Genomic DNA, 20,314 nt, shown 5'->3' on the forward strand with positions numbered 1-20,314 from the left:
TACCTTGCACGAAGTTTTTTCTTTAAAGTTGTCCAAGTCATGATCTTTTCTTTTCCAGATCTAGCTCTTCTTGCCTTCAGGTTCTCAAACCATAATCCTGCATTCTTTGTAAGTCTGATCGTAGCAATTTGAAATCGTGTCTTATCATCAAACCGCTTATAATCAGAAATCTTCTCAACTTGTCGAACCCATTCAAGAAAATCGTCTGGGCTGCCTAATCCTGTAAAATCATCAAGTTTAATCCCACGGTCATCAATTTTAAAGCTTTTCTCTTTAGGTGAAACAGAATCACCCGAATCAACAAGTTCATCATGTGTCTTGTCGTTTTGCACCTTAAGTAAAAGTTTACCAACCGCTTCCAATCTAGACTCTGTTGAATCAGCAAGCTTTTCCATTCGTACATCTACATCCTCCAATTTTTTAATTAATTTCATGAGTAATTCATCGGTAGCCATATGAAAAATACGAAGAGGAAAAAAAATTCTGATGAACAGTGCACGTGAACAGTAACCCCGTGAACAGTGACCCGTGAATAGTAAAAAAATATTCAGAGCCTAGATCTCCCAACTATTAGGAAATTGGAGAAAAAAAACCTTGGCTCTTGATACCAAATTGATGTGGGTCGCACCACAAAGAAACAAAAACAAGAAGAAAAGGATATTTCAACGAACACGATCAATCCAGAAACGTGAACTTTAAATCTCAAATTCCTTAGATCAATCCAGAAACTAAGTAATTTGAATCTAACCTTCAAAACAATCCAGTAATTGAAGTTTAGAAGAAAGAAAACTAATCATAGTTTATCTCAAAACATAATCATCACATATCTCTTAAAAGATTACATGAGAGGGGTATTTATAGGCTTAACCAATAACCTAAACCCAACAGAATTCCAAGAGAAATTCAATATCAGCTTGAATTAGCCAATATCTGAATCTTTTCAGGAAACAAATTTAAAATCCAAATAGAAAACATACAAAAACAGAATCCAAATACGAAAATAAAATCCTAAGTGCTTAAAGCAAGAAAAACCCTTTCAACTGAAAGGTAAAAACTTGCAAGCCAAAAGTCGAATTATTAATTATATAAGCCAAAATAGGTCAGCCTATGCTGGTTGTTGAGCTGAGTGGCAAAGTTTCATCCGTTCCTTCATCATGCTTTGTTGTCCAAGTAAGCTTTGTGACCCATATTTGTCTCTTGTCATTGTCAAACCCCATTGTAGTGAGCAACAGATTAATAGGCTGATCCTCAACCAAATTTCCTTTCATATTCACATCATTCTCCCCCTCATCAAAAAAAATTTCCCTCAAATTCACATCATCCAAGTAAGGAGAAAGGTCACCCACATTAAAAGTTGCACTAACACCGCCAAATTTACTTAGTAGATCTATCTTGTAAGCGTTATCTCCATAAGCTTCAAGTACCTCAAATGGACCATCTGCCCTTAGCATAAGCTTGTTCTTTCTTTTGCTTGGAAACCTTTCTTTTCGCAAATGAACCCAAACAAGATCTCCAGGTTTGAATACAGGTTGCTTACGCCTCTTGTCGGCTCGAGCCTTGTAAAGTGCATTCATCTTCTCAATTCTCTCTTTTACTTGCTCACAGGACATCCAAACGATTCTTGGCATCAGTATGAATATCATCTTTGTGTAAAGGAAGCAAATCAATTGGAAGAAATGGGTTAATACCATAAACCACTTCAAAAGGAGAACGAGAGGTAGTAGAAGAATGAGATCGATTATAAGCAAACTCGGCATGACATAACTTGATATCCCAATCCTTTTGAGTCTTGCCTACTAATCCACGAGGTAAGGTACCTAAAGTCCTGTTAGTCACCTCAGTTTGGCCATCCGTCTGAGGATGATGAGATGTGCTAAATAGCAACTTAGTTCCAAGCCATCTCTATAAACACTTCCAAAAGTGACTCAAAAACTTTGAATCTCGATCAGAAACAATGATAATAGCTCTGATATTGATGGACTTGAATTATATTCGGAGTTGCAATTGCTGAGGAAGTCACTACCGGATAATTTAGGCAAACCAATTGAAGTGCTGAAATATATTAGGAATATGCATTTTGCTTTTCCTAACACTTGAATTGCTTATAGAATAATATTGACAATACCCGTTACAGTAGTTACTGCTGAGAGAAGTTTCTCCAAATTGAAGTCGATAAAAAATTATCTTCGATCAATTATGTCACAGGAGAGGTTAAATGTTTTGGCTATGTTATCTATAGAGAAGAAAATGGCCGCTGAACTAGACTACAAAAATTTGATTGAATCTTTTGTACATCAAAAGGCAAGAAGAATTATTTAGGGGTCTCAATATTTTGTTTTGCCCTAAGCCTCCAGTATGCTCGAACCGGCTCTGTTCATAAAATAGCTATAATTTTTTTTGCTCTATATTCGGAGTACAAGAATTTCACACTAAATAATATAATATCAAACACCCTATGTTTGAAATATAAGAATTGCACGCAAAATAATATCATATCAAACATGTATGAAGTTAAAAAATAAAAATATAAATATCTTGAAAGTTGAAGTAAAACCACCTTCTTGAATTAGTAATAGATTTACTCAATATATTTATTTAAAATGAAAAGACTAGTTTACGCATAGTTGAAATATGTGTAAAGTTTGTGCAAATTATGTTTTATTTGTGTGCAACTTGCATATTATGTGCAAAGTGCGTGCATATTATGCAGTAATAGCGACCACCATCATTATAATAACGTGTTACATAAGTCTAGAATAAAAAAATCTCATTATATTTTCTTGAGTGATAATAAAATCATCCGGCCGTATGTTGTTTCCACTCGAATACTATAATAATTATGATAAATAGGAAAAACATAATAGAAAGAAGTACAAGACATATGCCTCGATTTTTTCTTTGTTTCGTATTCTCATTTGGAAATTGAATGGAAAGTTTTGCGAAGGATGACACTAGTAAACTGCTGGCTCGAATTCAGCCAAGTAAATATCCATAAATAAATGCAAGAAGACGGACGTAGCTACACATATTGAATATGGCAGGTAGCTCTTCCATCAATAATCATCCTATTAATGCTTTCGTTATCGTCCCCAACTCTTATGTTCTTACCATATTATACTGACCTCTTAATCTCGATTTTTTCAATTTATAGGAACGCAGTGTAAACACAACTAAAATTACAATCAAGTGAAGCACCGTTGGATAGCTCAACTGAATATGAGTTTATTCTTTGTCGTCACAGGTACCGACTTCAATCAGAAAATAAGTAACTTATGACTTAAAATGAATAAGTGAATTATAAGTGATAAGTAAAATAATACTTATAAGTTAAACAAGTGTTTGGATAATTTTACTTATAAGTTAGAATTTTTATTAAGAGAAGTGTATTCATTTCAGATTTTAAAGAATTGATAATCATTCATGAATTTTAGAAGATTTTCGTTGATTTCAATTGTTTGTGGATTTTGACGGAGTTGATTAAAAAAATCTTGCAGAGTCTAGCTGATTTTGTAAAATTTCAGAAATCTTTCAAAATCTCATGTATTTTAAAGAGATTTCAAAAGATTAAAAATAAACTAGTAAATCCATCAAAATCCACAAGGTTTTCAAATAAAAAAAAATCCACAGACTTTTGAATACCGTCAGATTTTGATGGACTTTTAAAAATCCAAATTGAATAACGCCAGATTTCGGTAGACTTTTTAAAATCTAAATTCAATATACTCAGATTTTAAAAGACTTTTTCTAATCTTTATTAAATACCACCAGATTTGAAAAGATTTTTTAAAATCCAAATTAAATACCTCTTAATTTTAAGAATCCTAAAAAATCCTTAATATGGCTATAAGTGATATTAGTCAATCTATTACTACCATAAAGAGAGTTAGTATTTTATTTACAATTTTTCTATTGTGTACGTGTTTTTTGTGAATGCAGTGTTTCATCATTATTATAAAAAAAGAACTGATCAAAATACATTAAACTTATAACTTTTCGTTTTTATCATGCGCCTATGAACACGTAATAGAAAAAATTGTTTTATTTATAGCCGAGCAGCCACTTATCAAAAATAATTACAGATCACTCCGGGAGCTCAAATATATTACAGTCACTATGGAGGTGGTTAATTGCACAGCTGATGTTGTTGCTGCAAATGGTACTGAACATAAGTACAGCAGGGAAAGTGAATTAAAGGCGTTTGATGAAACCAAAGCTGGAGTTAAAGGACTTGTTGATGCAGGAATCAACCACGTCCCTCGAATATTTTCTCGTCCTACCGATGATTTACAAGATTCAGTATCAAGCTCGAAAGAAGGACAGTTCAAGTTTCCGATCATCGATATGGATGGCATGGACAAAGATCATGTCAGACGACAGATAGTTGATCAAGTTCGTGATGCATCCGAGACTTGGGGTTTTTTCCAAGTTGTGAATCATGGAATTCCGGACACTGTTATGAATGAAATGTTGGAGGGTGTGCGGAAGTTCTATGAGCAAGATACGGAGGTTAAGAAACAGTGGTATACGCGAAACAATCTGACACGTTTCCTTTATAATTCTAATTTTGATTTGTTCAGTGCTCCTGTGGCTAACTGGAGAGACACATTTTACTGCACTATGGCACCTGCTGCTCCCAATCCAGAGGAACTACCTGAGGCATGCAGGTAAATTAATTAGTTGTTTTTTCGATATGAAATGAATTAATTTTAAGTTTGTTTTCTTCATTGGATTGGAACAGGAAATGATCATCTTCAACCCAGCACCAAAATAATGTAGTTTGCATTATTTGGTCAAAAGTACATTAGATTCATTATCAACTCCAGCTAATTTATACCAAATCAAGAAATCATAGACTAAAAAATACATCTTTTGTACACTCCAGATACTATTTCAAGTTTTAGCATCTCAAATATCAATATAGTGAAGTCATTTGTTCAGAAACAAATTACTTTAGCACACCAGTGATTCGGTTTTGTACTATAAGGACCACTGCCTATCATATGTCACACATGGTGTTCATCTGTAGCTAATTATTAATGTGTGGAGGCTCTTATAATGGTTTATATTTCAAAATGACCCTGTACATATATTGTTTGCAGAGATGTGCTTGTGAACTACAGTGAGCATGTAATGAAATTAGGAAGATCTTTGTTTGAAGTGTTGTCTGAGGCTCTTGGGCTAAACAGGAACCATCTGAAAGACATCGGTTGTGCAGATGGACTAGCAACACTAGGTCACTACTATCCAGCATGTCCTGAGCCCGAACGAGCAATTGGCACTAGCAAGCATGCTGACAACGATTTCATCACTGTCCTTATGCAAGATCACATTGGAGGTCTTCAGGTTCTTCATCAGAATCATTGGGTTAATGTTCCTCCTGTTCCTGGAGCTCTGGTCATTAACATTGGAGATTTTATGCAGGCAAGAAAATTCACTGAAGATATATTTAGATATTTGCAATTTAGGAGTAATGTTTTGAGTATCCAACTAGCAGTAACTCTCTGAATCATGCTTCAAATCTATGCTTGATTGTTATCGTACATGCAGATTATATCAAATGACAAGTTTATTAGCGCTGAACACAGAGTACTGGCCAGCCAAATTGGACCTCGAATATCAGTTGCCTGTTTCTTTACTACAGGTGTATTTGCATCATCAAAGATCTATGAACCCATCAAGGAGCTGTTATCAGAAGAAAATCCTCCAAAGTATAGGGCTTTCACAGTGAAAGAGTTTCTTGACCTTTTTTTCGCAAAAGGGCTTGATGGCAATTCTGCTCTTTTGCATTTCAAGAAATGATAGCTTGATTACTATATGTGATCTGTATGAGGTACAAACCAGAAAACGATATGTTGACACCAAATAATGGTGATGATTTAGAATAAATTAACGGGGACATGCATATCTCTTGTTCTTGTAGCTAGTATGCAGTTTGTGGATTTTGATAGATTACATAAATTAATCGTTATTCGTTGATATTTAAAGTTTTGTAATTAACTTTTAAAAGATTTCTATAGAAGCTAAATGTATTTATGTATAATTTTTATCTCCTTTCCTCCTTACTTATAAGCAGAGAGCAGATAATTTACAGAATACGATTCATAGGTAAGAAAGGCCTTAGCAAGTGAGGGTCTCTATTACCTTATTATTACTGTATAAAGCATGCAGGATATTCCCCTGGTTTGAAACTGCTATTCCTTTGATAATATGAAATTAGAATAATTGAGGATATCGCGTTACAATTAACATGGAGGTGATTACTGGCCAGCTGCTGTTAATAGTACTCAACTAAAGTATGACAGGGGAAGTGAATTAGTAGTGTTCCACGACACAAAAGCTGGAGTTAAGGGGCTTGCTTAAGCAGAAATCAACAACGTCCCTCGCATATTTATCCATCCCAAAGATGGTTTACGAGATTCTATCAAGCTCAGATGGAGCACAGTTCAAATTTCCTATTACTGATACCGATGGTATGGATAAAAATCCTGTCAGACAATAGATAACTGATCAAGTTCATGATGCATCCGAGACATGGTGCTTCTTTCAAATTGTGAATAATGGAATCCCAGGTACTGTTATAAATGAAATTTGGATGGTGTCTGTCAGTTCCATGAATAAGAGTAGTATACACGAAACAACCTCAAACATTCACCTATAATTGTAATTTTGATATTTTTAGTGCTCCTGTGGCTAACTGGAGGGATTCATTTTACTGCACCAAGGCACCTACCACCTAGTGCTCCCAATCTAGATGAAGTACCCGAAACATGCAGGTAAAGCAGTAAGCTGTGGCTAATTATTAATGTTGGTAGACTATATCAGTTTATATCTGAAAATGCCCCTATCTTTATTGTTGCAGAGATGCGCTAATGAACTACAGTGAGCTTGTCATGAAATTAGGAAGATCTTTGTTTAAATTATTGTCGGAGGCTCTTGGCTTGAAGAGAAACCATCTGAAAGACATCGGTTATGCAGATGGACTTGCACCACTACTATCCTGCATGTCCTGAGTCAGAATGAGCAATTGGCACTAACATGCTGACAACTATTTCATCACTGTCCTTCTGCAAGATCACATCTGAGGTCTTTAAGTTCTTTAATCAGAATCATTTGGTTGATGTTCCTCCTTTTACTGGAGCTCTCAACGTACAAGTGATCCATTAAAATATGACACATATTCGTTTGGGTGCTACACGGGATCTAATTTAGTACACCAAGCATTATGACAACCCTCTTTGTCTCTTTTTGTTTCCTTCACCTAACGACTCAGTTATTCAGTATCCACTGTTAATCGTTTAAGTGACTGCTTAAACATACGCCAGAACATTTAGTTGGTCTAGTTAGCAGACTAGTAGTGACTGTTAAAATCATGCTTAATTTCTATGATTAACTATTATAGTACATGCATCTTATATCAAAAGACATGTTTGTTAGCCCTGAACACAGAGTACTAGCAAGCCGAATTGGACCCCGAATATCCGTTGCTTGTTTCTTTACTACAGGTCCATATTCATCAAAGATTTTATGAACTCATTATCAGAAGAAAATCCTCCAAAGTATAGGGCTTTGACAGAGAAAGAGTTTCTTGATCACTTCTTCGCGAAAGTGCTTGATGGCTATTCAGCTCTGTTGCACTTTAAGAAGTGATAGAGACATGAAGTCAAGTCCATTTGGTAATTTCAGAAAATTGCAAACAAGAACTAGACAGCTATGATCACTAATTTTGCTTTTTACTTAATTATAGATACCTGCTTTGCTAAACAACAACAACAAATCCAAGTACCTAGTTAACGTAAAAGATTTTCATTCTTTTACGTCCACACAACAGAGGCACCACATTTTACTTAAACATTTTTGTGACAGGCTCTCTTATCATTTGATTTAGTGGAGATGGACTGATGGAGTGGTTAGCTGAACGCCATGCTTTTAATGAAACTAAAGGTTGCGTAAAGGCAATTGTAGATGCTGGTATAACCAAGCTTCCACCTATGTTTATTGATCCAAAAGCTAAATCTGTTGATCCTCGACCCCGGGACTTAAGTGTCCCTGTCATAGACTTGAAACACATTAATGTTGATGCAGTTCCGAGAGCTAAAACAGTGGAACAGGTTCGAGAAGCATGTGAGAAGTTTGGTTTTTTTCAGCTAGTCAATCATGGTATTCCAGTTAGTGTGATGGATGAAATGTTGGATGGAGTAAGGCGATTTAATGAGCAGGATTCAGAGGCTAAGAATCAATTTTATTCGCGTGACAAAGCAAGACCATTTGCTTTTTGTAGCAATTTTGGGCTTTTTAGTCGTTCAGCAGTTAATTGGAAGGATAGTATTCAATATGCTGTACCTGTTCTAGCATAATCTGCAGTAAACTTTAGGTATGTGTGTGTGTGTGCACGCGTGTTGCAGGCATATAATGACCAAGTACGCTAGCTATGTTATGGAGTTAGGGATTTCACTCCTGGAATTGTTTTCGGAGGCTCTCGGGCTACAGAAAGATTACCTAAAAGAGATGGATTGTGCTAAGGGGCTTGTACTCATGGGGCATTACAGCCCGAAATGCCCTGAACCAGACTTAACACTTGGTAATAGCTGTCATACTGATAATAGCTTCTTCACTATCCTCTTACAAGACCAAATTGGTGGCCTCCAAATACTGTATGAAAATCAGTGGTTTAATGTTCTTCCCATTCCTGGAGCTCTGCTAGTTAACATTGGTGATCTTATGCAGGCAAGTTTACGTCCAATTACAAACTAGTCTAGACTACAAACACGAAAGTCATTTGTATTAATGAGACTGGTATTGTTGCTAAGTTTCAAGTATTGTTGTACTGGTGATTCTGATATGTACTACTAAAGTTTGTGTTATTTTTCGAAACTTATTGCAGCTAATCATAACTTTTGTGTTATTTTCCGGAACATATTGCAGCTAATCAGCAACGACAAGTTCAAGAGCATCGAACACAGAGTGGTGGCTAATAGGAATAGCAAGGCAAGGATTTCAGTAGCATGTTTTTTCAGAACATATGGTCAAGATGGAACAAGAAAGTATGGTCCGATAAAAGAGTTGATATCAGTTCAAAACCCTCCAGTCTACAGAGAAATGACAATGGAAGAATTTTACAAGTCTGGCAATGAGTATCAAGTTGATGCACTTTCATTTAGTAAAAATTAATCTGTCAACTATAGACCAACATTAGCAAAGTGTAAAAATTAATATTATCTTGTAATTTTATTTTTATTTTACTAATTTATCTTGTAATTTGCAGAACAGGACATTTCCATCACAGAATGTAGCATATTCTTCTTATGCAACTGCAAAAGCAACAGAAAATACCATATAGATTAAAAAGCTGATTTAAAGGCCAATATTATGTAAAAGATATCAAACCATTCTTATAGTATCTGTATAACAATATAAAAAGTAGTAAATTATTTATAACATTTGAATATATGGTAAGACAGTAAGTGAATGTTGACCATCTTAAAAAACTACTTCCTTGACTAATTTTTTTATCAAAGATTATAAGTTACTCTTATATTATTTTAAAAAACTGAAAATTACATATCCGCCCACAAATCAATAATGTCATAACCCGTGCCGCGTCATTTGAGAAAAGTTTCGGGAAGAAATTTGGGTTGCTGGCACAATTCTTATTTTATCGAACTATTGGACAAGGATGCAGTAGTTTAGGCTGATTTGGTGCAAACATAAAATGTCAAATGCTGAGCACAGATGGCAGGTAAACTGTCAAATCTTTAGCACAAATCAACATGATAACTATAGAATGACACATACAGTTTTGGTATATGCTATATAAAATGTAGCCCTTTTTGCTGTCTATCTGGCCTTATCTAATCTACTTGCGCACGCTAGTTGACTGTTGATCTCACCACCAGCTTGCTTATACTCAAATTCTGTTTCCTTATTTTGTTAAAATATATATTGCATTTTACAACCCACAAATAAAATGTTATCAAGTATTGATTTTTATTACATGGGAATCTGTAATTTTATTTGTTACCATCTGGGTATATTTCCATTTTGTACTAATTGATAAGGGTCTTAATTTCTTGGAAAATTTTATAAGCCTTATCTTTTGATGAATGATTGTGGTAGAATTTGTGGTTTTGATTTAAGCTGTCAAGAATTCTGGTATAGTTTTCTTGAAAAAAAATGATGGAATTTGCTGGGACACCAGGGACTGTAACTGCTTTTGTTCTTAGGCTGTTTCAGTGCTTCTTTGCAGTTGCTTCAATCACATATATGGTCACTACCAGCAACTTCTATAAAGTCACTGCTTTCAGGTATTTTCTTGTATATTGTTTTTAGACTCTTGCAGTTGCAAGTTTTGGTCCAGCATTCCTAATTATAAATTTTTGTTTTACCTTTTGATCTATCGTAGTGTTAGGGATATTGGTGATTTAAGAACTTGATAATAAGAACGATGATACCCTTGCTTAATTGGCCACAATTATTTTTTTGATGTAATTGAATGTTTGCGAGATTACTAGGGGTTAGCATTCCTCATCAATCGAAAATCTGATTTGGAATTGCACAGAGTATTACAAGGAGTGCATCTTTAAAGCAATAATCACCATAAATTTTGAGAACATTAGGGGTAGGTGGGTTCAAGACCTCTCTGGGCTGCAGGCGCTGTCGGGACGCCTGGGGTTCCACGGCCATACGGCCAGTCACTCCAATGTGCTGATATAGAGGGAGTCGTGGGAAAATTACGGATCTTACCAGAACCATGCGGGCCAGCCGAAACCTGTGTCACCGACAAGTGACATCGGTGCGTAGCGCCGTTCTCTAGGGACATTTTTCCTCGGGTCATTAATCATAGGGGCAACGTTTTGGAATCTTCAGGATCAACCCAAGGGACAATTGGTTGAGGGAGGGTTTAGGGGTGGGGGACTGTCGTTTGATTGAATACTGATAGGCGTCCTTTACTTAACTCTAACATTATCGACAGTTAGAATTATTGATAGAATGCGTGAAGCAGGAGAACACCCTTAGCATTTCTTAACCATGTTTGTTGCCTGCTTCAATGCATAGAGATTCAACCTCCGTGCATATGCATTGTTGATCACTGCTCATACTACTGGTATTCATGGATGTTATTGTTGAAGATGAAAATCTATATTGGCGATTTTAAGCATTATGGCATTTTGTGTCGGTTGTGCATTTATGTAGATCAGTCTGCTCACAAGTATAGTGCTAGTTTGTCCCTCGGTAAGATAAAGGAGATTAATGATGTGAGTCTTCAGGCAACTTCCTTTTAGATCATAAAGCTCAGTTTCATCTCTCTAGGCTGAAATTTGCATATTAATATCCATGAAGGCCACTTTCTTCAGATGTACAGAAGTAATATGAAATCAGTTCTAGGCTGACTAGTGATTGAATGTCTGCACTTGGTGGGGGGGGGGGGTGTAATTGGTATTCACCAACCTGCATCACATAAGCTCCTTCTTATCAATTATATGTGTGTGCAGGCTTAATTAAAATATGCAGAAATGTGTGCTTAAGAGAGATATGGATAAGTTTTACCTTGGAACTTTCTGTTCAGTTAATCAAATATACAGAGTTGTTCGAGTTTGATATGTAGTAAAGAAGTTCTAGGTATTAGCAATTGGCCTTTGTTCTCGCTTTATGTTACCAGAGTGACCATATCGTTTTTCTTAACCAGAAAGTGACATTAGTCATACTAGATAGGGGGCGGACCGGTTATCATATCCCACCGACCTGCATCACAACCAACCTGCATTACAGGTTCTCCTGCTAATCAAATATAAACATGTGCCTGGCACGACTAAGTTATGGATAAATGTATACTCAAGAGAGCTATACATTAAGTCATACCTTTCAACTTAATGTTCTGTCAAATGAAAGGTACGGAATTTATCAAATTTGATGTTAAGCAAAGAAGCTCCAGGTGTTAGCAATTGGCCTTCATTCTCGCTTTATCTGACTTTCATCACTTAACTAGTGAGCCGACATTAGTCACCTCAGATGAAAAACACATGGGACAACAGATTAGGCCAAAGAATCTGGCACCCACCAAAAAACTATATGGCAACTTTCTCAGTCTTTGTTAACAAATAACTAGGAAGATTCTAACAAAATAACCATGCTTCAAAATTATAATACATGCCTAGAATATTTTGCCTACAAATAATAAGTTTCAGCTGTTGAAAATAATTTTTATGGTCCCTGTATACTCAGAACTGCATCAGTATTCTTAACATCGTAATTTAGTTATAATCTTGTGTCGACAGCTTTTTGGTTGCTTCGATGGGATTACAATTCCTTTGGAGTGCTGCAATCGCGTGTGTGGATGGTTATGCCTTGGCAAAGAAGAAAATAATCCAGAGTCATGGTCTAGTAGGCCTTTTTGTAGTGGGAGACTGGGTTAGTTGATCACTTCAAGTTCTTAATTATTTGTACACCACATATTGGAGGGCTGTTATTAAGTAGTTATTATCTTTTAAAATTTTCCAGGTGACAGCAACATTGTCGCTTGCAGCAGCATCATCGTCGTCTGCTGTTACAGTATTGTCCTTCAGTGATTTGGGTGGATGCCATTTTGGAGAAGAATGTCAAAAGTTACAGTTGGCTGCAGGATTGGCCTTTCTAACATGGATAACAATAGGAATATCCTCTGTAATTATGTTCTGGGTTTTAGCCGCAGGATAGGTCGTTACTCGTTTTTATGTTCCTGACTGTTACTGTGTCGTCGATTTGTTCAGTTCGTTTGTTCCTTCACTTCTGTTTTAACAGGAATATATGGATGTTTGATTAAAATATAGTATGTCTAGACAAGAGATTTAGGATTATTTCGTTTATATACAGAGAATTTGGATGTTTGAACTTTCATGGTGTATAAACAGGGAACCAGAAGTGTCTGAGAAGAAAAAAGTTCTCCTCCACAGTTTTACAACAAAGATTGAATTGAATGTACAAGTACAAATATAAATATTAAAACATTCAGACACTATCATACTTGTGGAAAATAGCCTATGGTAGAGTTCTTTCTGCTGCTGTTTGTTCACTGTATCAAATACAAGAGATAGAAATGGGAACTGATTGACTTGTTTCGATTGCAAAAGTACTCGAACAGAACCAAATTTACAGACAACAGGAATGAAGAACAGATAATACAGTCAACATTTAAGAAAAAAAACGATACTGAAATGTAACTAATAAAATTTATCTTTTAATATAACGAATGCTTGAAAAGTTGCTGTCATAGATCGCGAAATCAAGTGGATAACTGACAGAGTACTACCCTGATGTATATCAATATCACTTGGTAATTTGAGACACAGTCAACTAATATGCGACTAGAAAATCCAGACTTTCAGCAAACTAATTGTAGATAATATTTGCAACTATTTCAAATCTAAAATTGAAGTTAAAACTTTGGAGGAAAGAAAACCAAGATGCAGTATCTACAGCTACATATGAATGCTGCGCTTCTGGAATGCTGAAGGTTTTCCTGCAATACTTTCTTCTTACGCTGCAGGAGGCCTGAGCTCATGATCATGAGATGTATCACGAACAGATGGAGATAGATAATGCCACATCGGATAGACGCCATAGCTAGGATAGACTGGCATATTGTTTGGCACAGTTGGATATACAGTTCCAGGGTGTGCCGGCATATTATTTGGCACAGCTGGATATGTGACTCCTGGGTGGGCTGGCATATTGTTAGGCACAGCCGGATATGCAGCTCCGGGATGGACCGGCAAGAACCCAGCAGGCAAAGCTGTCATGGTTTTCAATTGCTGCTCCATCAGTCTCTTATCTGCTTTCAAAGCAAGTTTCTCTTTACGGAGTTCATTCTTCTCGGCCTGTCAAAGAGAAACTACAAACTGTTAATTTATACTTGCATTGGCAAGCACAAAAAGAGACGGAATGTTCTCTAGATACAAAGCTTGCATGTTTTCCTCGGACAGAACTTATATACAATATATTTCATTAGCATTCCAGAAAAATGAAGATAATTCAATTTGTAATCTTAAAATCACAAATAACATAAGAATAACATCCAAGTCACTATACAAATGTTGAACTGCAGATAGAAATCAGAACTGGCCCAACGTATTTCCAAGGTAAAATATGAAAAAACATTTGATTAATATTATTTAACTATCAGTAATACATTTTCTTTAACATAAGCTTTATCCCACCCTGAATAAAAAGAGCATGTTATCTAAAACAGAGGTTGCAATTATAGTTCACTACTTCATCCTCTAGGCAATGTGGTAAATTTCACATTAATATTAATCATTTCAGATTTGGAATACACTTCCGGTCCTATAAAAATCTAATTTATCTGAGTTGCCCTCCTGTATGCAAAGAACAAAAAACTTCAAAGCATCAGGTTGTGCAAGTGTACACTGGTTCTTTAACATATCTTCCAAGACAGTCAACGCTGCTTTTCACAAAGATTTGAATCTGATGTGTACATTATTTTCCCTGTAACATATACTAGCTTTCTTAACAAACAATAGGAATGCTCGCAACTGATTATGTTGTAAGTTTGAGTTAAGGAGGTGCTTGCTCGTCCACCAACTAAATGTAAGGAATAGTTCGGTCTTTCCAAAATAAGTTCAGAAAAAAAGAAAAAAATAATAATTATTTAGTGAAAATCAGCAATAGTATGGAACATTCGAAGATGGAAATAAATTATTAATAGCGGCAATAATGTACAGGAAAAATTAAATTGTGTAATGAACGTATAGAATATGATTATAGAATTTCTGTAGCATCATCACTAACCTTTAAGGTTTTTATTTCTTCTTCAAGTTTTTCTTTTGTCTCTTTGGTCTCCTGTATTTCAGTATTAAGCTGGTACAAAACACGAACGGTGTCCCCGAGTATGGCTAATTTGTCAGAGGTGGCAGGCCTCCCCGGTTCCAAGGTAGAACTCAATTCCAGGAACCTGCAACATACATTCAAGATTTTTTCTTACAAGCATTTCAGATTACTATTCCAGAAAGCTATTCTTCAAAAACTTTTTGTACAAAATAAGAAGAAAGCAATGTGCAATGCAAATAAATGATATTTGCACACGTAAATGAACTTGTTAAACACCAGTTAAATTACATAAGGACGGTACAAATATAAACTTCCGAAAAATATATTCACGGTGGAAGATTAGAATTTGCATGCCTTTCATTCAACTTTTCTCTACGTTGTCTTTCACGGCATGCTTTGTTTCTGATGGTGCTGCATGATTCAATGCGGCCCCTGACAGTCACAAAAAGGCAACCATATCAGAAATTCACGGCAAATTTCTCAATTTTATGGAAGCACCAATTTACAAAGCGAAAAAATAAAGGTACAACCATGTAAGTAGCTGGAAATATACTACATAAAGAATTAAGGATTCACACATTTTGTGTATACTAGGAAGAAGCATACGTAAGCTTCACCATGTATTTCCATCTACTAAAACTTAACACAAAGAAGAATGTTTGTCTGGAGTTTGGATTTTCTTCTTCACTCAACTTATTTCCAATTCTCTTCCTAAAACTCGCTGTAAGATTTAAAAGCCATCTCCAATTCACTTGTATCAGAACTAACTGAAGTGATCCTATATCATTTGAAGATTCAAAGATGCCAACAAAGTTGCCTAGATCCATTTATTTCCTCTTTTGTCTATTCAACTTATTGTTGGTCCTGAAATCTGATAGGCAATTGCCCTGGTGGAAAAGCCATTGTTCGCATACGATAGCGAAATGAAATTCTGAATAGTTTTAGTCTGATGGATGCAAATATTAAAAAAAATGTTACCCATTATATTGACATGACATTGTGCTTCTTGTTAGGACATGAACATGAAACTTATCTATTGCAGCCTTTAGATTCTCTTTTCCCTTATATTTTTTAACTACTACATTGTTTAGCATATTCTAACTAATCTACCTTAGAAATTTAAGCTTTTTTTTGTTTGCTAAATTAGAAATTTAAGCAATTAACAATAAGAGGGAAGATTTATAGCAAAACACCATACCTCTTTCTCGAGCATTCTTTCTCGGCACATTCTTTGCCTTCTGATACAGCACCAATAGGAAGTGGAGCATCAAATTCTGAAACAGCACTGCAACCAAACAGCAAAACCAAATTAATCCAGTCTGGTACTCCAAAATTAAACTTAAAAACAGTGAACCAAATTGATCACTAGCTTCAGATACAGAAAAATTATCAACTAGAATCAACGAAATCGATATCCATCTAAAACTCCACATATTTTACACATGTAATCCGACACTGACAAATTAATAAGTGATAACTTACAAAACAAATAAATAAAACAGTTTACTCGTTCTCAACTTAGCTCGGAGACCACAATAAGAACCATTACCACCAGTACATATAAAGCTAACAACTTTAATAACCCTCGTACTTACCACTACTAGCCACTACGTACTAGATAAACTATCCTTTGCCTAAAATTATAAAAGAAAAAAAACCACCAGAACAGGTAAAGCTATCAGCTTTAATAACGCTCGTAATTAGTACTAATAGGCCCTAGAAAAAAACATCCTCTACCTCAGATTATAAAAGAAAAAAAAACACCACATCAACATAATAAGTGACCCAAGACATCCTAAGTGTAACGCAGCTGATACCGTGATACATGATAACTACAAGTTCTTGTACCCCGATTTTTGTTGTATCAGTAAAAAAATTCCAGACTTCCCCAAAAAAAATTACCAAACATTCCGAAATGAATAAGTGGCTTATCTCTATCAACTCCATCCCCATCCCCATCCCCATTTATAAGAATTAGGATCACGAGACTACCACACCGGATTAACAAACACCGATCAAATTACACCTAAAAACTAATTATTACTGCAACAGTAAAAAAACCATGGGAAAAAAATCCTACCCTAGAACAGATTACAAATTCTACTTTTAATTCAATCAACAATCACATACAGAGATACACACAAAATATAAAAGAGCCAAAGTTGCGAAAATATTATAATACACCATAATGAAAAATCAAAACATTAATACAAACAATTAAAAAAACACACACAAACACACAGTTAAATTTGCATATATGCAAGTAATCTAAGGAGGAGAAAAAGAACCATTGATCGACCCAATTGAAATCATACGAAGCGACGTCGTTGAGAAGCGAGCCAAAATCGAGATAATTGTAATCCCAGCAGCTGCTACTATCGTCTTCCATTTGCTTAATTATATCTGTATTATTATCATTATCATTGTTATTGTTATTCCACATTTTAATTTGATTGTCAAAATTCGATCTTGGCGGCTTTTGCTTTTGTTGAGTATAGTGATACAACAGAGGCAGAATTGAGATATGCAATTATCATAATTGATTGGCACGTGTTAGTATTGACCTGAGATAAAGCATTTGAATATTTTGTGCATCTTTAATTATTTAATTTGTAAACGTAATCCTTTTGATTTTTTATTTGTTTATAAGTGGCAATTCGGATAATCGGTTTGGTTTCGGATCAGATCAATTTCGGATTATGATATATTTGAATACCATTCGGATCGGATCGGATGTGATTCGGTTCGGGTCTAATTCGGATTAAAATCGGATAAAATTCGGATTAAGATCGAATAAAATTACGTTCGGATTAAATTCGGTTCGGATATTTTCGGATCATAACTTATTTATTTTTTCAGTTTTGAGATTTAAAAAATATCATTTTTATTTAATTTAGTATTTTTAATATAATATAATGTAATTTTACAAAAGAATATGATTAAATAAGTATGTATCATAAATATAAAATTGTTTAAAGTATTAATTTTGCTTATTTCTGGTCATATTCGGTTCGGGTAATATATTATTCGGTTCTAATCGGTTCCAAGTTATAATTGGATCTTGTATTTCGGATCATTTTCGGTTAAGTTTTCGGTTTGGGTATTTTTCGGATTGGTTTAAATCGGTTTTCGAATAATTATCGAATCGTATGATTCGGATCTCGGATCGGATCTCGGTTTCATGAATTTCGGTTCGGTTCTTCGGATCCAAACCCATTTTGCCAGGTAAATTTCACGGGTTTATTCCATAGCCTGCAAATCACATGAACTAACAAGCGTCATGTTGCGACTCTATAGACATAATCATAAATTCTCCTCATCACATCACATGTGACCAAGAGGATATTTATCATCTTTTTAACCAACTGCATCCTTCTTATTTACTTGCTCCTTTTCAAGATACTAATTATTGCCACTATCGCGTTACCAAAATAGGTTAATAAGTGAGTGAAGGACAATTTTAACCTATTTTTAGGATGGTGCTAAATGCAGTAAAAATTTGTTCGTAATAAACAATTAGTATTATGTCCCTTTCTTTAACCTACAACCATTAGATAGCCTTCTAATCTTGCAAGCCTCTTTTTAAGATACACCGTAAATCTTGTAATATTGTGTCAATCAAAACTAATTAAGTCACACTGATTTTTTAATCAAAAATTTCTGATTAACTAATAATTATAATTAAATTATTGTTAACACGTAATTTAATATAATATAATTACTTGAAAAAATATGAAAATACTATTCTTCAATTAAAAAATATGTATACTAATTCAAATAATAATAGTTATTGTAAAATAAAAAGTTAACATATAAAAATAAGGTCACAAAAATTAGTAAACTATGTTTGTAATTGGAATAAAATTATAGAAAAAATTACTTATAATAAAAATATATACTTAAAAAAAGATGAAGGATTTAAAAAAAAGATTAAACTGCCTTGGACAGGTAAAATTCTTTAATTCCAACTAAAATTTTCTAGTTTTTATATAACGCTTTGACTTTTGCATATTTTTTATATAACATTTTGATCGAATAATTAAAAATATTATTTATAATTTTTTTATAAATAAAAATAGAATATATATATATATATTAATTTATTAAAAAATTTAAAAATTATATTTTTAACTACCCACTCAAATAAATTGAAATATTGAAATATGTATAAAAGTGAAAATATCGGATAAAAAATAAAACCAAAAGAGTACTTACAAAAAGAGGAGATAGAAACATAAAAAAAATGACCGCGCGTCTACGTGAAATTGTGAATTGATTCGTTATTCACGGACCATATGTATTTAATGTATGAGCGACTTTTGTCAACTTTGCACGTGAGGGACATAATAGTAATTACAGATTAATGTACGGAGTAAAATTTTACTGCATTTAGTAATTACGTTTTTTTATATAAAATTAATAAAAATGATCTTTTTCTTAAACGTTTATCAAGTTTAACCGATGGGATACGCAGCGTCAGTGGACTATTCAATATATATATATATATGTATATATATATACACACATAAGATACCCACTATCAATAGAGTATCTCATATTTGAAATAGCCAACTACCGGTGGAGTATATTATACAAATTGGGATAACCAACTGATAGTAAAGTATTCAACCAGCTAAAATTGACCAATTTTTTCAAATGATTATTTTGGTTAATTTTTTTAAAAAATATTTATTTTTGTCATTTTTTCTGAATAAGTATGATAGCTCCACATGTTATTATTCATTATACTTCAAATTTTCTTTTTCAAATAAAAATATAAATCTTTAATTAAAAAAATGTAAGGAGGTGATATGTGAAACTATTATTTTTATACACTTTCATTTACGTGAAAAAATTAAAGAGATGTGTATTACGTGATGCAATATTTTAATTTAACTTTTGTACACGAATTTTGAAGTTGTTTATTGTGCACGTCTTTCTGATTTAAAACAAAATTCATAAAAGTTATGTACAATCGATGTATTTTAAAATACATGCACAAAATTTAAGCTAGAATATTATTTTAAATTCGGATATAATTTTTTTCATGAGTAAGCCATTTTTATAGCATGCATCGATTCAGATTTCTCATATTTTTAACGCAGTATAACACGATTTCTCCAATTATAACTTTTTATTCTATTTTTTTACTAACATTTTCTTTTACTTCGTTCATAAATAAAAAAGTATATGTTATGTAATCTTTTAATATGTGATATGATCTAAAACAATTGATAATAGTATTGAGTTTGAAATTTTGTTTTCTGATAAAATAAAATAAAAGGTAGCTTAAATTACACACTCGTTAAATGTGATTCGGTTAAGAAATATGTAATGACATAATACCTAGAGCCATTAACATGAAAGAATAGTCATTCTAGGGATTTGAATTAGATTTTAAGAAACAATAGGTTGTTGCTACATAGTTGTTTTACATATTATAAACATATTCACATCTAAAATTATTATTTTACACCAATAATATCGTGCATAT

At 33.9% G+C, this 20,314-nt stretch overlaps 5 protein-coding genes across 5 annotated transcripts; 4 read left to right on the top strand and 1 right to left on the bottom strand.

Moving 5' to 3' along the window:
* The first annotated feature begins 4,019 nt into the window (after positions 1 to 4,019).
* LOC141659321 (1-aminocyclopropane-1-carboxylate oxidase homolog 1-like) lies at positions 4,020 to 6,040 on the top strand. Its single transcript, XM_074466127.1, has 3 exons — positions 4,020 to 4,664; positions 5,100 to 5,421; positions 5,548 to 6,040. Exons 1-3 carry the CDS (start codon positions 4,114 to 4,116, stop codon positions 5,797 to 5,799), a joined length of 1,125 nt encoding a protein of 374 aa, XP_074322228.1. The 5' UTR covers positions 4,020 to 4,113; the 3' UTR covers positions 5,800 to 6,040.
* Positions 6,041 to 7,898: 1,858 nt separating this feature from the next.
* Positions 7,899 to 8,354, top strand: LOC141661171 (1-aminocyclopropane-1-carboxylate oxidase homolog 1-like). Its single transcript, XM_074468153.1, has one exon. The coding sequence runs from the start codon at positions 7,899 to 7,901 to the stop codon at positions 8,352 to 8,354; it is 456 nt and encodes a 151-aa protein (XP_074324254.1).
* A 55-nt stretch (positions 8,355 to 8,409) lies between these two features.
* Positions 8,410 to 9,168, top strand: LOC141661172 (1-aminocyclopropane-1-carboxylate oxidase homolog 3-like). The gene is made up of 2 exons (XM_074468154.1): positions 8,410 to 8,724; positions 8,923 to 9,168. The coding sequence occupies exons 1-2, from the start codon at positions 8,410 to 8,412 to the stop codon at positions 9,166 to 9,168; spliced, it is 561 nt and encodes a 186-aa protein (XP_074324255.1).
* A 666-nt stretch (positions 9,169 to 9,834) lies between these two features.
* Positions 9,835 to 12,866, top strand: LOC141659323 (CASP-like protein 5B3). Its single transcript, XM_074466129.1, has 3 exons — positions 9,835 to 10,301; positions 12,273 to 12,405; positions 12,496 to 12,866. Exons 1-3 carry the CDS (start codon positions 10,171 to 10,173, stop codon positions 12,688 to 12,690), a joined length of 459 nt encoding a protein of 152 aa, XP_074322230.1. The 5' UTR covers positions 9,835 to 10,170; the 3' UTR covers positions 12,691 to 12,866.
* A 322-nt stretch (positions 12,867 to 13,188) lies between these two features.
* LOC141659322 (transcription factor bHLH104-like) lies at positions 13,189 to 17,361 on the bottom strand. The gene is made up of 5 exons (XM_074466128.1): positions 17,109 to 17,361; positions 16,019 to 16,105; positions 15,175 to 15,252; positions 14,782 to 14,944; positions 13,189 to 13,850 (listed from the first exon to the last, which is right to left on the bottom strand). The coding sequence occupies exons 1-5, from the start codon at positions 17,261 to 17,263 to the stop codon at positions 13,509 to 13,511; spliced, it is 825 nt and encodes a 274-aa protein (XP_074322229.1). The 5' UTR covers positions 17,264 to 17,361; the 3' UTR covers positions 13,189 to 13,508.
* Positions 17,362 to 20,314: the final 2,953 nt, after the last annotated feature.

Source organism: Apium graveolens, chromosome 5, assembly GCF_009905375.1.
Source record: "Apium graveolens cultivar Ventura chromosome 5, ASM990537v1, whole genome shotgun sequence".
NCBI lineage: Eukaryota > Viridiplantae > Streptophyta > Magnoliopsida > Apiales > Apiaceae > Apium > Apium graveolens.

Coding starts and splice junctions, on each gene's coding strand:
- LOC141659322 (XM_074466128.1), bottom strand. CDS start 17,263: ATGTGGAATAACAATAACAATGATAATGATAATAATACAGATATAATT. Junction 15,253..16,018: donor AAAGAATGCTCGAGAAAGAG/GTATGGTGTTTT, acceptor TGTGACTGTCAG/GGGCCGCATTGAATCATGCA. Junction 13,851..14,781: donor AAGAAATAAAAACCTTAAAG/GTTAGTGATGAT, acceptor TCTCTTTGACAG/GCCGAGAAGAATGAACTCCG.
- LOC141659321 (XM_074466127.1), top strand. CDS start 4,114: ATGGAGGTGGTTAATTGCACAGCTGATGTTGTTGCTGCAAATGGTACT. Junction 4,665..5,099: donor GAACTACCTGAGGCATGCAG/GTAAATTAATTA, acceptor TATTGTTTGCAG/AGATGTGCTTGTGAACTACA. Junction 5,422..5,547: donor ACATTGGAGATTTTATGCAG/GCAAGAAAATTC, acceptor TCGTACATGCAG/ATTATATCAAATGACAAGTT.
- LOC141661171 (XM_074468153.1), top strand. CDS start 7,899: ATGGAGTGGTTAGCTGAACGCCATGCTTTTAATGAAACTAAAGGTTGC.
- LOC141659323 (XM_074466129.1), top strand. CDS start 10,171: ATGATGGAATTTGCTGGGACACCAGGGACTGTAACTGCTTTTGTTCTT. Junction 10,302..12,272: donor TATAAAGTCACTGCTTTCAG/GTATTTTCTTGT, acceptor TTGTGTCGACAG/CTTTTTGGTTGCTTCGATGG. Junction 12,406..12,495: donor TTTTTGTAGTGGGAGACTGG/GTTAGTTGATCA, acceptor AAAATTTTCCAG/GTGACAGCAACATTGTCGCT.
- LOC141661172 (XM_074468154.1), top strand. CDS start 8,410: ATGACCAAGTACGCTAGCTATGTTATGGAGTTAGGGATTTCACTCCTG. Junction 8,725..8,922: donor ACATTGGTGATCTTATGCAG/GCAAGTTTACGT, acceptor AACATATTGCAG/CTAATCAGCAACGACAAGTT.